This window comes from Bufo bufo, chromosome 4 (genome assembly GCF_905171765.1).
Source record: "Bufo bufo chromosome 4, aBufBuf1.1, whole genome shotgun sequence".
Lineage (NCBI taxonomy): Eukaryota > Metazoa > Chordata > Amphibia > Anura > Bufonidae > Bufo > Bufo bufo.
Genome location: NC_053392.1, coordinates 39942320 through 39963439, shown reverse-complemented (window position 1 = coordinate 39963439; position 21120 = coordinate 39942320). Strand labels below are relative to the sequence as shown.

Sequence of the window (21120 nt, the reverse complement as noted above, 5' to 3'; positions counted from 1 at the left end):
GCACGCTCTGTGTGAACACACCCTTAGATCTGCGTTTGCTCCACCGCGGAGACGCGCGAGGAGTCACCCCCATTGTCGTTCCTCGCTTTTCACACCCACGTTAACTTACAAGCTGCTTATTTCCGCTGGATTTTTATTTTCACAGCGCAGGCGTAAATCTGTGCGGAAATATGGCATAATCTCCAGAGTTCAGGTAGATGTGGCAGGTGAGGATTGGGAGGCACATTATAGGAATTCCTGTATATACTTCCCACTACAGGTAGCACTGGGAGCGCCCCTCATGTATATAGGACTCACACTGACGGGAGGGGGCGGGGCGCATGGCAGCCTTAAGTGTCAGCAGCTCTGAGCGGGGAGCAGAGGGCACAGACATGGCCGCCAAGCGCTTCGTGCTCTTCGACTTGGGCGGGGTGCTGCTCACCCCCGGCCCGCAGGCCGCCTTCCAGAAGCTGGAGAAGACCCTCAAACTACCGGGGTGAGTGACCGCAGCGCCTCCACTGAGAGGGGAGTGCGGGACGTCACGTGACGCGGCGCGCCAGTCTCCGGGATAGTGGGTGACGTCACACGGTGGTCATGTGACACGATTAGGCGGGAAGGTTGAGGTGGTCTTGTAGTGTGGGTGGATAATGACGGCGGCTAATTTATCAGTGTGGAACATGTGACAGGACCCTGTATATGAGATGTGACGGGACCCGGTATATGAGAGGTGACAGGACCCTGTATATGAGGGGTGACAGGACCCCGTATATGAGAGGTGACGGGACCCCGTATATGAGAGGTGACGGGACCCCGTATATGAGAGGTGACGGGACCCCGTATATGAGAGGTGACGGGACCCCGTATATGAGAGGTGACGGGACCCCGTATATGAGGAGTGACGGGACCCCGTATATGAGATGTGACGGGACCCCGTATATGAGAGGTGACGGGACCCCGTATATGAGAGGTGACGGGACCCCGTATATGAGAGGTGACGGGACCCCGTATATGAGAGGTGACGGGACCCCGTATATGAGAGGTGACGGGACCCCGTATATGAGAGGTGACGGGACCCCGTATATGAGAGGTGACGGGACCCTGTATATGAGGGGGAGAGGTGACGATAGGACCCTGTATATGAGAGGTGACGGGACCCCGTATATGAGAGGTGACGGGACCCCGTATATGAGGGGTGACGGGACCCCGTATATGAGAGGTGACGGGACCCCGTATATGAGAGGTGACGGGACCCCGTATATGAGAGGTGACGGGACCCTGTATATGAGGGGGAGAGGTGACGATAGGACCCTGTATATGAGAGGTGACGGGACCCCGTATATGAGAGGTGACGGGACCCCGTATATGAGAGGTGACGGGACCCCGTATATGAGAGGTGACGGGACCCCGTATATGAGAGGTGACGGGACCATGTATATGAGAGGTGACGGGACCCCGTATATGAGAGGTGACGGGACCCCGTATATGAGAGGTGACGGGACCCCGTATATGAGAGGTGACGGGACCCCGTATATGAGAGGTGACGGGACCCCGTATATGAGAGGTGACGGGACCCCGTATATGAGAGGTGACGGGACCCCGTATATGAGAGGTGACGGGACCCCGTATATGAGAGGTGACGGGACCCCGTATATGAGAGGTGACGGGACCCCGTATATGAGAGGTGACGGGACCCCGTATATGAGAGGTGACGGGACCCCGTATATGAGAGGTGACGGGACCATGTATATGAGAGGTGACGGGACCATGTATATGAGAGGTGACGGGACCCTGTATATGAGAGGTGACGGGACCCCGTATATGAGAGGTGACGGGACCCCGTATATGAGAGGTGACGGGACCCCGTATATGAGAGGTGACGGGACCCCGTATATGAGAGGTGACGGGACCATGTATATGAGAGGTGACGGGACCATGTATATGAGAGGTGACGGGACCCTGTATATGAGGGGTGACGGGACCCTGTATATGAGAGGTGACGGGACCCTGTATATGAGAGGGAAAGGTGACGAGACCCTGTATATGAGGGGGAGAGGTGACGGGACCCTGTATATGAGGGGTGACGGGACCCTGTATATGAGGGGTGACGGGACCCTGTATATGAGAGGGAAAGGTGACGAGACCCTGTATATGAGGGGGAGAGGTGACGATAGGACCCTGTATATGAGGGGGAGATGTGATAAGGCATAGGGGACATTTGACCAGAGTAGGTTAAGCCAAACAGATTGCCAGTTTTCACAGAAAAGTGGGTGTCTTTTTTTGTAAAGATTTTTTTTTACCCTTTTTAATTCAAAAGTAAAAGTTAGGGTGGGTTCACACTAGCATTCGGGATCCCGTTACGGCTTTCCGTTATAACAGAATCCATAAGACAGAAAGACGGATCCGTTCTTCTGCCCATAGACTTGTATTATGACAGAACTCCTTCCCGACCAGCGCCTATATAGTACGGCGCAGCGGGACGTGACTTGCCGCCCAGCGCTGTACTATTACGGCTCACTGATTAGCAGAGGACCGCCTGCTCCTGTTAGCAGGACCCCTGCTGTAAGCGCCAAAATCATTCAAAACTCCGATGCTAGCGCATTAAGCCCTTCTATGCTGCGGTCAGCGCTGACCGCGTCACAGAAGGGGTTTGCTGCGGGTGAGGGAGCCCATCGGGTCCCCCCGCTGCTGTGGCAGGGAACCAATGGGTGAGAAGGCAGCCCGATGCCGTGCAGAGGCTGTCCAATGCCTTGCATGGCATCGGGACCTGCCTTCTACGGGGGCCGAGAAGATCCGGCCTCCTAGGAAACCTGTTAGTGTATTACTCTGTGTCATACACTAACAGGCAATGCATTACAGTACAGATGTATTGTATTGCATTGCAGAGGGGATCAGACCCTCAAAAGTTAGTCAGAAATAAAGTAAAAGGGAAAAAAAAGTATTTTTAATTTAAAAGTGAATAATGTTTCAAGTGAAAAAAGAGAAACGCCCCTTTTCCCCTGATGTTATAATAAAAAAAATATTAAAAAAATATTGGGTATCGCCGTGTCCATAATGACCGGCTCTATAAATATATCATGATCCACCCCATCCGATAAACACCATAAAAAAAAGAAGTAAAAACTGTCAAAAAAAGCTATTTTTTTTTCCCTTGCATCACAAAAAGTGCAATACCAAGCGATCAAAAAGGTGTATGTCCCACAAAATGATACCAATAAAACTGTCACCTCATCCCGCAAAAAATTAGCCCCTACATCGCTCAAAAAATAAAACTATAGCTCTCAGAACATGAGACACTAAAACATTTTTTTGTTTCAAATATGCTATTATTGTGTGAAAAAAAGAAAATAAATTTACATATTAGGTATCGCTGCGTCCGTAACAACCAGCTCTATAAAAATATCACATGACCTAACCCCTCAAGTGAACGCTGGAAAAATAAATAAATAGAAACTGTGCCAAAATTACCAATTTTTTGGTCACCTTGCCCCATAAAGTAAAAAAATGAATGATCAAAAAAATCATATGTACCCAAAAATGGTACCAATAGAAACTCTTCCTGCAAAAAATGAAAATCCTTTATTATGTAAAACTGAAACAAAGAAAGTAGACATATTTGGTATTGTTGCGTCCGTAACAACCTGCTCTATACAAATAACACATGATCTACCCTGTCAGATGAATGTTGTAAAAAATAAAAACTGTGCCAAAACAGCCATTTTTTTGGTTACCTTGCCTCACAAAAAACGTAATATAGAGCAATTAAAAATCATATGTACCAATAAAACTGGCACCTTATTCCCTAGTTTCCAAAATGGGGTCACTTTTTGGGAGTTTCTACTGTAAGGTGCATCAGGGGAGCTTTAAATGGGACATGGCATCTAAAAACCAGTCCAGCAAAATCTGTCTTCCAAAAACCTTATGGCGCTCCTTTTCTTCTGCGCCCTGTCGTGTGCCCTTACATAGGTTTACATGTGGGGTGTTTCTGTAAACTACAGAAGCAGGGCAATAAATACTGAGTTTTGTTTGGCTGTTAACCCTCGATGTGTTAAAGAAAAAAATGGATTAAAATGGAAAACCTGCCAAAAAAGTGAAATTTTGAAATGTCATCTCTATTTTCCTTTAATTCTTGTGGAACACCTAAGGGTTAACAAAGATTGTAAAATCAGTTTTGAATACCTTGAGGGGTGTAGTTTCTACAATGGGGTCATTTATGGGGGGTTTCTATTATGTAACCCTCACAAAGTGACTTCAGACCGGAACAGGTCCTTAAAAAGTGGGTTATGGAAATTTTCTTAAAAATTTTCGGAATTGCTTCTAAAATTCTAAGCCTTCTAACGTCCTAAAAAAATAAAATGACATTTACAAAATGATTTAAACATAAAGGATACATATGGGGAATGTAAAGTAATAACTATTTTATGAGGTATCACTTTCTTTTTTAAAAACAGAGAAACTGAAATGTTGAAAGTTGCGATTATTATTTTTTTGTACATTTGGGATTTTTTTCATAAATAAAGGTGAAATACATTGGCTCAAATTTATGACTATCATGAAGTACAATATGTCACGAGAGAATGGTCTCAGAATGGCTTGGATAAGTTAAAACGTTCCAAAGTTATTACCACATAATGTGACACATGTCAGATTTGCAAAAAATGGCCTGGGCAGGAAGGTGAAAACTGGTCAGGGGTAGAAAGGGTTAAAAGACAGGACTTTGTTCTCCGTCTTGCATAACGGGACCCAGACAGATCTGTTATGATTCCCATAGACTTGTATCATGACAGAAAGCACGGAATCCCTTACGCTAGTGTGAACCTGCCCTTATAGACTTTGGAGCAGTTATCTGATGTTGTGTCGTTTACATGCTGTAAGATTAACCCCTTAGTGATCAGCCTGTTTTGGGCGTTAATGATCAAGTGATTTTGTTTTAGGCCCATGTCACACGGGGCGAGAATTCCGCGCGGGTGCAATGCGTGAGGTGAACGCATTGCACCCGCACTGAATTCGGACCCATTCACTTCAATGGGGCTGTGCAGATGAGCGATGATTTTCACGCATCACTTGTGCGTTGCGTGAAAATCGCAGCAAGCTCTATATTGTTAGTTTTTTACGCAAGGCAGGTCCCATAGAAGTGAATGTGGCTGTGTGACAATTGCAAGCAAGTGCAGATGCGGTGCAATTTTCACGTATGGTTGCTAGGTGACGATCGGGATGGGGACCCAATCTTTATTATTTTCCCTTTATAACAGCATTCTTAATACAGAATGCTAAGTAAAATAGGGATGGAGGGGTTAAATTTTTTTTAAAAATTAAACTCTCCTCATCCACTTGTTCGCGCTGCCCGGCTTGTCTTCTTTCTTCTTCTTTGAGGACCTGGGAGAAAAAGGACCTTTTGGTGATGTCACTAAAGGTCCTTTTTCTCCCAGGTCCTCAAAGAAGAAGAAAGAAAACTGCTTGATTTTTGCAGGATGACTTGTAGTTTTCGTTGGTATTATTTTGAGGTACATAACACTTTTTTATTTTTATTGATTTCTTTTCTATTCTGGCATTTTTGGTGGCAAATAAGCAAACATCGGCTTTTTTTTTTTTTTTTTACTGCGTTCATCGGACAGCATAATATACATGATAATTGTGTACTGGGGGTCGTTACGGACGTAGTTATTGTAGATATTGTAAATTGTAGTTCTTTTGAAAAGCATTATTTTCATTGGAAGAATATTTTATTAATTTTTTCCAACCATTTAATACTTCCACAAGGGGACTATAATGGGCGATCTTTAGATTTTTTTTTTTTTTTTTTCTAAAAGATATTGCACTGTTCATGCAATTTTCAGCCACCCACCCTGACATACCGGATTTCACACATCAGAAAGAGATCGAATCCAGAGTTTAGCACAGCAAAGAAGGAGAAAGCATGGTATTCAAGTTAGCCTCTCAGTTTACCTCAAAAGCTGCTGGGGCCAGAGAAAGATACAATATTGTCTGGATGCAAGTCTATTTAAGTAAAGTCTTTGAACTTTATAAAGTCTGGACTTAACTTATTCTCTACCAGCTACCACTCTCCCCTTTATTGCTACGGAGCCTAACCCTGGGGAGCGACGGTATCCAGGTAGGAGCACCGTGACACACACAGAACTAATAAGGCCGCAGCACCACTCGACATTCCTAAAAACCTGGGACACAATAGGCCCTGGGGGGGGAGGGAGGGTCGCGCTGCATATGCAACAGTTTTTGTCTGTCTGGAACTCTTCATTTATGCCAGAAAGCTGCTGGATCACTGCTAGATCCCATTATAGTGAACGGTAGAATTTGGCAATTCCGGATCTGGTGGCCTCAGTCAGGCTGTTCTCTGCCGGAAACCTTCACCAGAGATGTGAACGTGGCCTTACCTGTTTATTTGAATTCACTCCTGGGTTTGGCGGTTGTTGCTGTTGTGCTGTACCTGTGGGGGGAGAGTTTCCCAGAACTAAGGCAGCTTACCCTTGCAAAAGGGGTGCTGTTGGACTACTTCATTGCACCGCTGCCGATGCTGTTTGGGGTGTTAGTCATCATGCAGTGCTTCCCTGAATCGATGTAAAGCTCTTATTACTGAGAACCTAATTTCCTTTATTGCATAGTTTGCTTTGCAGCAATGAATCAGATGTGTAGTATCAGTGTATAGTCAATGTCATTTTCCACAGGTCTCTGGCTCAACCCTTCCTCCCTGTCTCTGGATAAATTGTGTTTCACGTGCTGGGCAGCAGATAACTGACAGACCATGAACAACAGTATGGCCTCATGCACACGACCGTTGTGTGCATCCGTGGCCGTTGTTCAGTTTTCCGTGATTTTCTGCAGACCCATTGACTTTCAATGGGTCCGTTGAAAACTCGGAAAATGCACCGCCGTGATCCGTGTTTCCTGTCCGTCCAAAAAAATATGACCTGTCCTATTTTTTTTGACGGACAATGGTTCACGGACCCATTCAAGTCAATGGGTCCGTGAAAAAACACGGATGCACACAAGATTGGCATCCGCGTCCGTGGCCGTAGGCTACTTTCACACAGACGGATCGCAGATCCGTCTGCATAAAAGCTTTTTCAGAGCTGAGTTTTCACTTCCTGAAAACTCAGATCCGACAGTATATTCTAACACAGAGGCGTTCCCATAGTGATGGGGACGCTTCAAGTTAGAATATACTACGATCTGTGTACATGACTGCCCCCTGCTGCCTGGCAGCACCCGATCTCTTACAGGGGGCTGTGATCCGCACAATTAACCCCTCAGGTGCGGCACCTGAGGGGTTAATTGTGCGTATCATAGCCCCCTGTAAGAGATCAGGTGCTGCCAGGCAGGAGGGGGCACACCCCCCTCCCCAGTTTTAAATTCATTGGTGGCCAGTGGGCCCCCCTCCCTCCCCTGTATTACTGTACATTCATTGGTGGCCAGTGGGCCCCCCCTCCCTCCGTTGTATTACTGTACATTCATTGGTGGCCAGTGGGCCCCTCCTCCCTCCCCTGTATTACTGTACATTCACTAATTAAAATCCCCCCCCCATCATTGGTGGCAGCGGAGAGCTCCGATCGGAGTCACAGTTTAATCGCTGGGGCTCCGATCGGTAACCATGGCAACCAGGACGCTACTGCAGTCCTGGTTGCCATGGTTACTTAGCAATTTTTAGAAGCATCATACTTACCTGCGATGTCTGTGACCGGCCGGGCGCTCCTCCTACTGGTAAGTGACAGGTCTGTGCTATAAGCAATGCGCCGCACAGACCTTTCACTTACCAGTAGGAGGAGCGCCCGGCCGGTCAGACAGCGAAGGTAAGTATAATGCTTCTAAAATTGCTAAGTAACCATGGCAACCAGGACTGCAGTAGCGTCCTGGTTGCCATGGTTACCGACCGGATTCCCAGCGATTAAACTAGGACTCCGATCGGAACTCTCCGCTGCCACCAATGATGGGGGGGGGGGATTTTAATTAGGAGGGGGGGGCCCACTGGCCACCAATGAATGTACAGTAATACAGGGGAGGGAGGGGGGGCCGCACTGGCCACCAATGAATGTACAGTAATACAGGGGAGGGAGGGGGGGGCGCACTGGCCACCAATGAATGTACAGTAATACAGGGGAGGGAGGGGGGCCGCACTGGCCACCAATGAATTTAAAACTGGGGAGGGAGGAGGGTGCGGCACCTGAGGGGTTAATTGTGCGGATCACAGCCCCCTGTAAGAGATCGGGTGCTGCCAGGCAGCAGGGGGCAGTCATGTACACAGTTCGTAGTATATTCTAACTTGAAGCGTCCCCATCACTATGGGAACACCTCTGTGTTAGAATATACTGTCGGATATGAGTTTTCACGACCAAACTCAAATCCGATGGTATATTCTAACATAGAGGCGTTCCCATGGTGATGGGGACGCTTCAAGTTAAAATATACCATCGGATTGGAGAAAACTCTGATCCGATGGTATAATAGGGACTCCTGACTTTACATTGAAAGTCAATGGCGGACGGATCCGTTTGCAATTGCACCATATTCTGTCAACGTCAAACAGATCCGTCCCCATTGACTTGCATTGTAAGTCAGGATGGATCCGTTTGGCTCCGCACGGCCAGGCGGACACCAAAACGACTTTTTCCTTCATGTCCGTGGATCCTCCAAAAATCAAGGAAGACCCACGGAAGAAAAAACTGACACGGATCACGAAAATACGGAACCCGTTTTTGCGGACCGCAAAAAAAAACCGGTCGTGTGCATGCGGCCTATAGCAGAGCAGACGGGGAGCTTTGCTTTTGAGATTTCAGCCATAGCGACATGCACCTGCGCACTGGGATGTGCTGACTAACCCCCCCCCTTTTTTTTTTTGTTTTTTGCAGTCTCCGTTAGAGGTGTGGCTGACTCCATTGGTCATGCCGTGCACCCTTGACCAGCCTGTCTGTCCCATAGACTAATTTTAATTAGTGCAAGTATAAAGCTGTAGCCTGCTCTCCTTTATTGGAGCCATTTTGGAACCATAAGAGGTGTAATATAGTGGGGGCTTAGCATGCATTCCCTGAATTTGATGGAGGCCATTATAGTGAAAGTAGTATTTAGTGTTAGGTTCCTGTACTAAAGAGATCACCTTTATGCTGGTGGACAGGCACAAATCATTTTATACAAAATGTATTTGTTTAATCTCACGTTTATAAGGTATCATTAGCATTAGTACATTTTCTATAGTGAGTATGGCACGATTGTATTTACTCTATTATTTGTGTTTGCTTTTGTGCTTTCAGCCATTGTGACGTTCACCTGCGCACTGAAATGTGCTAACTGATCCCCACTTCTTCCTTTGCAGACAGGGAGCGTTGTCTTTTATAAATTTTAATAAAAGGCATGCAGGCAGCTAAATATGGAACATGTTATGTTCATCATAGAGATCTATTGTAAAAATAAATTAAAATTAAAATATTGCAGGGCTCCTATTAACGCTGTGATCTCTTCATTGCTTACCTGTATGCTGTCCCCTCTGCAGTGGCGGTGCAATGTAATCATAGCTGCTCGGTGAGGAAAGATCACCAATATAGAAAACCATTGCATCTTATCAGGTTATGTGGAAATGATTGCAGAGCCTGTTTGGCCGAGAGCTACCTCTCCCGAATCCCCAATTTGGGGGGTACTATCTGTCCTTACAGAGAGCACCTTAATTGGCGTGAGGAGACTTATAGGCCATACATGCTCCTGTGGAATTCTGGGAAGAAAGACACAAATGAGCTCTTAACAAGCTGTGTCTCTGATGCCACCAGATGTAAGGCAGCTATCCTAAGTCAATGTTCGACCATTTAAATAGGCCTTCAGACATAACTTGGACAATAACTAAGCCAGCACCTCATCTGCAGACAGTTGTTTCAGGGTGATTGCCCCTCATCAGTGCAGAGCAGGAAGTACTGGCTTGGGGGGGTATATTTCTCCTTGGGGACTGATGAGGCGCAATTGCCCCGAAACAGCTGTCTGCAGATGAGATGCTGGCTTACTTATTATATAAGTCATGTCTCAAGGCCTATTTAAGGGTGGAACATTGACTTATAGGATAGCTGCCTTACATCTGGTGGCATCAGAGGCAGAGCTTGTTAAGGGCTCACCCTATACACATAGACCAGTGGTTCAACCCAGCATATACAGTACAGACCAAAAGTTTGGACACACCTTCTCATTCCAAGAGTTTTCTTTATTTTCATGACTATGAAGGCATCAAAACTATGAATTAACACATGTGGAATTATATACATAACAAACAAGTGTGAAACAACTGAAAATATGTCATATTCTAGGTTCTTCAAAGTAGCCACCTTTTGCTTTGATTACTGCTTTGCACACTCTTGGCATTCTCTTGATGAGCTTCAAGAGGTAGTCCCCTGAAATGGTCTTCCAACAGTCTTGAAGGAGTTCCCAGAGATGCTTAGCACTTGTTGGCCCTTTTGCCTTCACTCCAGCTCACCCCAAACCATCTCGATTGGGTTCAGGTCCGGTGACTGTGGAGGCCAGGTCATCTGGCGCAGCACCCCATCACTCTCCTTCATGGTCAAATAGCCCTTACTTTCAAAGTTTTCCCAATTTTTCAGCTGACTGAATGACCTTCATTTCTTAAAGTAATGATGGCCACTCGTATTTCTTTACTTAGCTGCTTTTTTCATGCCATAATACAAATTCTAACAGTCTATTCAGTAGGACTATCAGCTGTGTATCCACCTGACTTCTCCTCAACGCAACTGATGGTCCCAACCCCATTTATAAGGCAAGAAATCCCACTTTTCTCGCCCAGTTTCCTTGGGGGACACAGAAGACCTTGGGTATAGCTCATCTCCATAGGAGGCGTGACACTAAGTGAAGACTGTTAAGCCCCTCCTCCACAGCTATACCCTCAGCCTGGAGAGAGAGACTGCCAGTTTTTTGCTTAGTGTCCAAGGAGGCAAGACACTCCCTGCTCTGCAGGGCTGGTTTCTCCTTGTTTCAATTTTAGATTTTTACTTTTTTCTTTTTGTTCCAGATCATCAGGGATAACAGAGTCGCACTAGACCTCTCTGTTCTCCCGGGGTTGAGCTGCGCCAGTGCCGGTCACCCGCACTGCTGCCTCCCCCACAGAAGACAAGGTGGATCAGGGCAGCCCAGCTCCCCTACATCCCGCCAGCGCAAGGGTCGCCCGCACGCCAAGTCCCTCTTCCAGCGTCCTGCCACTACGGTGCCAGTAGCTGAAGGGGCGACCCTGCTGGAATGGACCGAGGGTGAAGACGGCTGTGGTAAGAGAGAGGCTTCTCCAGCCCTACGTCCCCCACCCCCCCCACCCTGGTCTCCTGCGTGCCTGACCCCCATACTGGGCCTCTAGTCCCTTGCTGGATCTATGCTGGCCCCTGGGGTGCCGCAGAGCGGCAATCTCCTTCTGCCCCCTGCCTGGCCCCCATAGACATGCAGCCAGTGGCTGTCTCCACAGCCAGCTACAGAAGCGGCAACATAGTTTATTTCTCTATCAGCACAGGCACCCGGTCTCTGGGTCCCCCCCCCCCCCATCTCCTACCGGAGTGTTGCTCAAGGCCTGAGGCTCCTGACGGCTGTAGAGTAAGGCCTCGCCTCCGGCCGACATCGGTATCCCGGTGCGGCTGGGCGCCGCAAAAATCTTAGCCCAGGCTCCGCGGCCTGCTAGGCCGCCATTCCGGGTCCCTGACTCTTCCGGCGGGGTGGGCTCCCGCGGCCGGCAAGCCGCCATTCGAGCCCCTGACTCTTCCGGCCGGCGGGGTGGGCTCCCGCGGCCGGCTTTGGGCTTGACTTCTATGCCCAGCAGGCCCCGGCCGACCGTTGGTGCCGGTCGGTGGGGCTCCGCAAATTTTGGCCCAGGCTTCGCGGCCTGCTGGGCCGCAATTCCGACCACCCCGCGGCCGGTTTTGATGCGTCACTCCCCTCAGGTCCCGGCGGTACATACCGGGCGCCGCAAATTTAGACCCCGGCTTCACGGCCTACTAGGCCGCAAAATTCCGGCCTCTGGTGGAGGGGGCGGGAACTTCTCCAGGCGCAAATTCTTCCCGCCGGGAGGTTCCTCCGCCCCCAGGGGATCGCAGCGCCGCCCTCCAGGCCGGATCATGTTAACCCTTTGGGTACAGGCTGGCTCCCAATGGGCCTGTATGGCTGGCCCCCCTTTTCCTGACTATCTGTGCCCCTATAGGTGGCCCCCCTTTAGCCTCAGAGAAGCTGTGTTTTTAATGAAAAAAAATAAAAATAATAATAATAACAGATTTCTATTGGACTGCGCAGGACGCTGCAGCTTCATCAGTAGTGCTGCATGTCTGCATGCCCTCTTTCCACAGGTGGCATAGTGTTGCGCTCCCAACCTGCGTCGGTGCTAGGGCATTTCCCCTTTTAGGTGGTTTTCCTGCCCTCTTCCAGGATACGGCGCTGGCCAAGTGCATGCGGCCCTTCCGTAGGCAGCATTCATCATCTCTCCAGTTATGGTGCCTGCCATGTGCATCCCCCCCTCCTAGGCGGGATACTGCACTCTCCCTGGCTGCCGGCTGGCCATGTGCATGACCCCCTTTTAGGCGGAATACTGCACCTTCACCGGATACGGTGCTGGCCATGTGCATGACCCCCTTCCATAGGCGGAATGCTGCACTCTCTATGGATTTGCTGCCGGCCATGTGCGTGACCCCCTTCTCTAGGCGGAACGCTGCACTCTCACTGGATTCACTGCCAGCCATGTGCGTGACCCCCTTCCATGGGCGGAACGCAGCGTTCTCACTGGATTCGCTGTCGGCCATGTGCGTGACCCCCTTCTCTAGGCGGAACGCTGCACTCTCACTGGATTCACTGCCGGCCATGTGCATGACCCCCTTCCATGGGCGGAACGCAGCGCTCTCACTGGATTCGCTGTCGGCAATGTGCGTGACCCCCTTCTTAGGCGGAACGCTACACTCTCACTGGATCTGTTGCCGATCATGTGCATGACCCCCCTTTTTAGGCGGAATACTGCACTCTCACCGGATACGGTACTGGCTATGTGCACGACCCCCTTCCATAGGCGGAACGCTGCACTCTCTCTGATGTGCTATGATGTACTTATGTACTATGTTGCTATGCTGCACTCTCACTGGTTTCGCTGCCGGCCATAGGCATGACTCAGGCAGCATACATACATCCCTCCGTCTGTGGTTGTTTTCTCGCAGGTACGTTGCTGGCCATGTGCATGTACCCCATACATGGCGGGGTGCTTGCACTCTCGCTGGATCCGCTGTCGGCCATTTGCATGACCCCTCTTCCGTGGGCGGTGTACGCACTCTCGCTGGATTCGCTGCCTGCCATGGGCATCCCTTCCTTCCTCAGGTGACATACACACATTCTCACTGACTGTGTTTGTCTCTCACCAGTATGATGCTGGCCATGTGTATGACTCCATACATGGCGGGGTGCTCGCACTCTCCCTGGATGAGATGCTGGCCATGTGCATTACCCCCCTTTTTTTCTGGGCGGCATGCTACACTCTCACCGGATACCTTGCTGGCCATGAGCATTGCCCTCTAACATAGGTGGAACGCTTGCACTCCCATTGGATACGGTGCTGGCCTTGTGCGTGGCCACCCCTCATTCCATGGGCAGAATTTGGCACGCTCATGAGATTCACAGCTGTCTATGATGGCTGTGCTGGACTTGTACATATCCCCCTTCATTGGCAGAGTAGTTGCACTCTCGCTGAGTTCAGTGTTGGGTGTATTATTGCACACTCACTTAATGCTAGGATAACCCTGTGCATGTTTCCCTTTCACTAGGTGGACCTCCTGCATTCCTGCTGGATTATAGGGTATGTCCTGCTTCTCTGAAGTAGGTACGGCTTTAGGCATCACTCCCTTTTGGGACCGGCCTTTGCACTCTTGCCGACTGCAGTTTGCCTGATACAATTTCCCCCCTTTCGGGGCGGACTGCTTGCGTTCCATCGCATGCTATACTAGGCTTGTGCATAACTCCCTTTCAGGTTGCACTTTGCAATTCCGTACATGCTGTGGCACTCTGTGGCGAGCCCCCTTTTTCGCTGAATTAACCTTTTTGCAGTGAGCGGACGTTCTTGTGCGTTGTTTGGGCCGTGTATGCCTTCTCCTCCTGTAGGTGGGTTGGCCTTCTCACTGCTTACGGGCTGCTCGTACGTATGCCTCATCTACTTCCTGCGGCATACTTTTGTTTTCTTGGGATACGATGCTTGCCGCAAACCTTGCACTCGTCTCTAAGGAGTTCATTCTGTCCACCTGACCCGGACGGGCTCTACTTGCTCTCTGCTGCACGGAGCTGTGTGGTACTCATTCATTTAGTTGGCCCTTCATCCCAGGGAGTGTTCATGGGTCCTAGATGCGTGCCCATTCGTCCTTCCGCGGTATTGCTTTCCTGCGCTAGTGGTCACATGGTCGAGAGTGCGGTTGTCTGGAGCGCCCCTCGAATTCTTCGTTGGCTCTGGCAGGACTGCGGTTCCCTTGCCTGCTGCAATTTCCTCCTCTTCGGATGTAGTGTGGTATGAGTCCTTCCTCTTGGCGCCTCTACGCTTCAGTCTGATCTGCTACCAGGTGCGGGCCGCTTTCTCGGGAAGGTCACCCAAATTCTCTTGGGTGCTCGATTACCCAGGTCCGGAGGACCTCCGCCTTGGGTTCTTCAGGGTATTCGCCTTCTGCGAGGCGGTGAACCGGGCATCTCACAGTGTAGCAGGGTTCTGCTTTTGAGCTGTCCTATGGCTTCCCTGTTGCCACTCCTCCGTTCAGTTGGAGGGTGTTATGCCGGCCTCTGTCTCGACTACCTTATCTCGCCGGCTCTGTTTGGCTCCCGCTCGGTACAGATCACTCCGATGTGGCTTCTGTCCCGCCAGACTTCAGAGGTTGTTCCTTCACTGTCCTCCCCTCTGGGGAGAGCATGGTTGTTCATGTGGATGGTTCCGGTGTTCCTTTTGGCCTCGTACTGTCTCCCTTGTTCACACTGGCTGTATTAGCTGTGCCTATTTACCGAGTCTACCGCGTTCTGTCCTCCCGCTGAGTGCAGATTACGTGGTCCATTCTAAGACAATGGTCCTGCTGTAGACTTACCTTCTCGGTAACTTGGGGGGGACTACCTTTCGGTCCAGATTGTCCTTTGATCTCCTACACCGGGACTGTAGAACATGGCTACATCAGCATGAACTTTAGCCTGTCTTGTCCTGGCATCTGGCGGATGCTGGGCAGACCCTTTGGTTCCTTTCCGTCTGTCCTTCTGCTCCCCCACTCGGGTGGATACGGGACAACGTTGCTCGGGGGCCGACGGGACCAGTTTTGTCGACTTCTGCCCGTGTTACTGGTCTGCGCCTGATCACATTTGGTTTTTAGCCCGCTTGCCAGGCGACTCCAGCGGGTTCGCTACTGTCCGCTCCTGGCTGTATTTCGTCCAGGATCTGTCGTAAGACTTATGATTTTTTTATCTGGGGTTCTGTGGGAAGCTGTGCATTCCCCACTCTGACTTTTTCTCTCCCCATGGTTCTGTCTTTTTTCCAGTCCGGCCTGGACCTGGGACTGGGATTCCTTTACTTGAGGTATCAAGTGTCAGCGCTGTTCTTCCTCTTCCAGCGTTCCCCGACCCTCTGGGCCTGTCAAGACCTTCTTACTCGAAATGGCTCTTTGGTTCCTCTGTACTGTCCTTCGGTACCGCCCTGGGAACTACATACTGAGTTCTCGGCGCTCCAATCTTGTCCTTGGAGCCGTTACAGAAGTTCTCTCTACCCCGCCTGTCCTGTACGGTTGTGTTTCCGTATCAGTCGTGTCTCTGACGGGTGCCTGAATGGCCCCTTTTTGTTCTGAGCCTTCTGTCTTTTTCCAGGACAGGGCTGTTCTACATCCCGTTCCTTCCTTCTGAAGGTGGTGTTTGCCTTTCGCTTCAACACTTCACCGATTTGGACGTTGTTTGGGCCTTGCAGTTTTTACTTGGAGATCTCCGACTCTTGTCGACGTTCGGTCTCTTGGGTTTCCTGGAGGTCCGCGCTTAGAGTTGACGGACTCCAGGGTGGTTTTCCTCCGCTTTATCAGATTGGCTATTGCTGAGGTTACCGCACCGAGGGCAGGATTCTGCCTTTGCTGTCACCGTTCATTTCACCAGAGCGGTCGGTGCCTCCTGGGCCGGAGGCATTGGGCTTCGGCCATGCATTTGAGCAAGGCGGCCACAGGTCTTCCTTGCACGCTTTACAGAGTTCTACAGGGTGCATACTCTGGCTTCGGCGTATGCTGCCTTGGTCCGCCTGGGTCTGCAGGCGGCGGTTCCTTGATGCCTTCGGGTGCTTCGCCTTGGAGCGGTGGTCCCTCCCCTTTTGGACTGCTTTTGAACGTCCCAAGGTCTTCTGTGTCCCCCAAGGAAACTGGGCGAGAAAACGAGATTTTTGTATAACTTACCAGTAAAATATCTTTCTCGCTCTTTCCTTGGGGGACACAGCACCCACCCATTCGTTGTTTTTCTCTACACGGTTTCCGAGTTTGTGTTACCCGTTGGGTAGTTGGCTTGTTGGTTCCTTGTTGGACTTTGCCTTTTCTCACTGCTTGGACACGCAACTGGCAGTCTCTCTCTCCAGGCTGAGGGTATAGCTGTGGAGAAGGGGCTTAACAGTCTTCACTTAGTGTCATGCCTCCTATGGAGATGAGCTATACCCAAGGTCTTCTGTGTCCCCCAAGGAAAGAGCGAGAAAGAGATTTTACTGGTAAGTTATACAAAAATCTCGTTATTAAACCTGACAAGGACTACCCCTTGAAGCTCATCAAGAGAATGCCAAGAGTGTGCAAAGCAGTAATTAAAGCAAAAGGTGGCTACTTTGAAGAACCTAGAATATGACATATTTTCAGTTGTTTCACACTTGTTTGTTATGTATATAATTCCACATGTGTTAATTCATAGTTTTGATGCCTTCATTGTGAATCTACAATTTGCATAGTCATGAAAATAAAGAAAACTCTTTGAATGAGAAGGTGTGTCCAAACTTTTGGTCTGTACTGTATGTATTTTCAGTGGGGAGAGATGAGAAGGTTCCTGTCGGACACTGGCTGCTTATCTCCAGGATTGGGTGTTGAAATTCAACTCGTCTGTTTTTATTTTATTTTTTTTCTCACCTCTGACCTCATCTGTGGGAAGAGGGTCAGGAGCTCCCAATACACATTTGATTGTTGCAAAAGAGCCAGATTTGGCTGACTATCATATGTATGGGGGGGGGCCCTTAAAGCCAAATAAAAGATCTGCCAGCAACAGTAAGGCCCCTTTCACACGGGCGAGTATTCCGCGCGTGATGTGACCCATTCATTTCTATGGGGCTGTGCACATGAGCTGTGATTTTCACGCATCACTTGTGCGTTGTGTGAAAATCGCAGCATGCTCTATATTCTGCGTTTTTTCACGCAACGCAGGCACCATAGAAGTGAATGGGGCCGTGTGAAAATCGCAAGCATCCGCAAGAAAGTGCGGATTCGGTGCGATTTTTCACGCATGGTTGCTAGGTGATGATTGGGATGGGGACCTGATCTGTATTATTTTCCCTTATAGCATGGTTATAAGGGTAAATAATAACATTCTGAATACAGAATGCAAAGTAAAATAGTGATGGAGGGGTTAAAAATAAAATAAATTAACTCACAGAGTTCACTTGATTGCGTAGTTGCGGATCTCTGTCTTCTTCTGTAATGTTGAGCTGCCGGCTAAGGACCTGTGGTGACATCATATCACATGGTCCAATCACACGGTCCCTCACCATGGCGATGAACCATGTGATGAGCACAGTGACGTCACCACAGGTCTTTTGCCAGGTCCTGAAGATAGAACAGAGACCGGCAGCTATGGAGCAAGTAAGTTAACTTTTTATTCATTTATTTAATTTTTTTAACCCCTTCATCCCTAATTTACTTTGCATTCTGTATTAAGAATGCTATTATTTTCCCTTATAACCATGTTATAAAGGAAAATAATAAAATCCACACAACACCGAACCCAAACCTGAACTTCAGTGATGAAGTTTGGGTCTGGGTACCAAACATGGCGATTTTTCTCACATGTGTGTGCAAAACGCATTAAAACGCTTTGCACTCGCTCTGAAAAATCGCGCATTTTACCGCAACGCACCCGCATCTTATCGGCCCACACACGCCACGCTCGTGTGAAAGAGGTCTAAATGTGCCGAAATAACAAGATCCAAAGCAATCAGATATTGATGACCTATTCAGAGGATAGCTGCAGGAAAAAGGGGGTCAGTCAGCACATCCCTGTGCGCAGGTGCACGTTGCCATAGCTATAAACACGAAGAAAAAAACACAATGCAACAGCACTCTGCAAACACAAATAAAATACAATAATGCCATAGATATAGAAAATATTCTGGTGCTAATGCTACGCTTATTTTATAAATTTGAGATTCTTAGCAAATACATTTTGTACAAAATTATTTGGATCGGTCTGCTGGCGTCAAGGCGATCTCTATGAGATCGGAACCTAAGGCTAGGGCTACACGGCGACACTGGTTTCGGTCAGGATCGCTGAGCAGCGGTAATCCTATAGAAATGAATGGGCCCTAGTTCCATCTTATAGAGATCGCCTTGACGCCGGCAGATGGGCCCAAATAATTTTGTACAAAATGTATTTTGCCAAGAATGTCAAATTTTATAAAATAAGCGTAGCATTAGCACCAGAATATTTTCTATGACTATGGCGATATTATACTTTATTTGTGTTTGCAGAGTGCTGTTGCATTGTGTTTTTTTTTTTTTTCTCTTTCCAGAGGATAGGTCATCGGTAAAACAAAATTTCGGAAACCATTTTTAACTCGCTAGAAATCTATTGCCCATGGTAAAATGTACAGTAGGGCTCCATAGAGTTATCCATCATGTGCTCATTTCATATTTAGCATTGAGACTTTTTCCTTCCAGAGGATTCCTGTCGAATGTGTTTGTAAAGAGCGGCTCAGATGGACCGTTCGCCCAGGCGGAGAGGGGACAGATCCCATTCTCTCAGGTAAGGTTGAAGAACCTGATGCAGAAGCTCAAGACCTTGCGGTCCATAAGCTATAATGTTCATGAGCTGTGTGTACAGGACTAAACATACAGATGTTACAGGGGGATCCACATCTCCGGATGCAGACCCCAGAAATGCACATGGAGTTATTATACCCCCCCCCCCTGCCCTGTAAGGACAAATGTAAAGGACACATATAACCCTAGTGGACCAGACGGGACTGTAGATGCCCATCTTCTCCAGTAGGTGCCATGCGATATGTCATTTTACAGTCCCTGGGTCCCTATAAGTAACCACCGTGGACAAACCCATACATTCCACCCCAAGTCCTACCAGATGCTGTTTACAGCGTAGATACGTTTTTCATTGCAGTGTTCCCTGAGAAGAGTTAACTCGTAGTTCCAGTTTAAACAGCGTCCTCGTGTATTAATCTGCATAAAATATTGAGTAACTCTGCAAATATTTGCTTTATTTGGGCTGCACTGTGGTTGAGTTTTATCACATCTTATACTCTAGTCACATCAAAAGCTTAGGCTACTTTCACACTCGCGTTTGGTGCAGATCCGTCATGGATCTGCAAAAAGGCATCCGTTCAGATAATACAACCGCGTGCATCCGTTCAGAACGGATCAGTTTGTATTATCTTTAACATAGCCAAGACATCTTGATCCGTCTTGATCACCATTGAAAGTCAAAGTAGGACGGATCCATTTTCTATTGTGCCATATTGTCAGTGAAAACGGATCTGTCCCCATTGACTTACATTGTGTGTCAGAACGGATCCGTTTGGCTCAGTTTCGTCAGACGGACACCAAAACGCTGCAAGCAGCGTTTTGGTGTCTCCCTCCAAAGCAGAATGGAGACGGAACGGAGGTAAACTGATGAGCGGATCCTTATCCATTCAGAATGCATTAAGGGCAAAACTGATCCGTTCAGGGCTCTCACAAGCGGTCCAAAACGGATCTCACAAACGGAAACCAAAACGTCAGTGTGAACGTAGCCTTAGACTTCTACTGGATTTTAGCTGCACAAGTCTACATTAGCTTACGCTTCACCTTATTTCTTCTATCTCCGTTTCTACTGTTTGTCAGATAGTAATTCCTATATTGCTAAGATATACATTTTCTTTATGATTGGTGGGGTCTGATGTCGGGGGCCCCCCATGAACCCGGGGCAGGGGTAATAGCCTCTTGATTGTATGGAACACTTGAATGGGGCTGGCTGTGGTTCCCTGCACAGCTGGGGGCACCACTGCAGAGAAAAACAAGTGTAGGCGATGCAGCGCTACTGCAGTGTTGCATCCACTTTATTCTCTGGATCGGTACGGGCCCAGAGGTCAGATCATTAGGGGATGGCATATCATTTATAAGGTGGAAATACTCCTTTTATTTGTTAGTATATTAGAGCTAGGCATGTATACCTGAGTTAGTCTGTCAATGATTGTCAAAAGATCTGTAATTACCTTATAATAACAGCTTTTATTAATGTCTCCTGTCCCTTTCCACTGCTCCCTTAGGCCTCTTTCACACTTGCGTTGTCCGGATCTGGCGTGTACTCCACTTGCCGGAATTACACTCCGGATCCGGAAAAACGCAAGTGTACTGAAAGCATTTGAAGACGGAACCGTCTTCCAAATGCGTTCAGTGTTACTATGGCACCCAGGACGCTATTAAAGTCCTGGTTGCCATAGTAGTAGTGGGGAGCGGGGGAGCGGTATACTTACAGTCCGTGCGGCTCCCCGGGCGCTCCAGAATGACGTCAGAGCGCCCCATGCGCATGGATGACGTGATCCATGTGATCACATGATCCATGAGCTTGGGGCGCCCTGACGTCACTCTGGAGCGCCCGGGGAGCCGCACGGACGGTAAGTACACTGCTCCCCCGCTCCCCACTACACTTTACCATGGCTGCCAGGACTTTAGCGTCCCGGCAGCCATGGTAACCACTCTGAAAAAGCTAAATGTCGGATGCGGCAATGCGCCGAAACGACGTTTAGCTTAAGGCCGGATCCGGATCAATGCCTTTCAATGGGCATTAATTCCGGATCCGGCCTTGCGGCAAGTGTTCCGGATTTTTGGCCGGAGCAAAAAGCGCAGCATGCTGCGGTATTTTCTCCGGCCAAAAAACGTTCCGTTCCGGAACTGAAGACATCCT

The 21120-nt window shown here is 48.7% G+C and overlaps 1 protein-coding gene across 2 annotated transcripts in view; it reads left to right on the top strand.

The window, feature by feature from the left end:
- Window positions 1-315: 315 nt before the first annotated feature.
- EPHX2 (epoxide hydrolase 2) overlaps window positions 316-21120 on the top strand; it is an 87911-nt gene continuing 67106 nt past the window's right edge. For both annotated transcript variants that reach the window (XM_040427111.1, XM_040427112.1), the window contains exons 1-2: window positions 316-475; window positions 18882-18966. In XM_040427111.1, the coding sequence (XP_040283045.1) occupies window positions 321-475; window positions 18882-18966 (240 nt within the window). In that variant the 5' untranslated portion in view covers window positions 316-320. The remainder of the gene's footprint in view (window positions 476-18881; window positions 18967-21120) is intronic.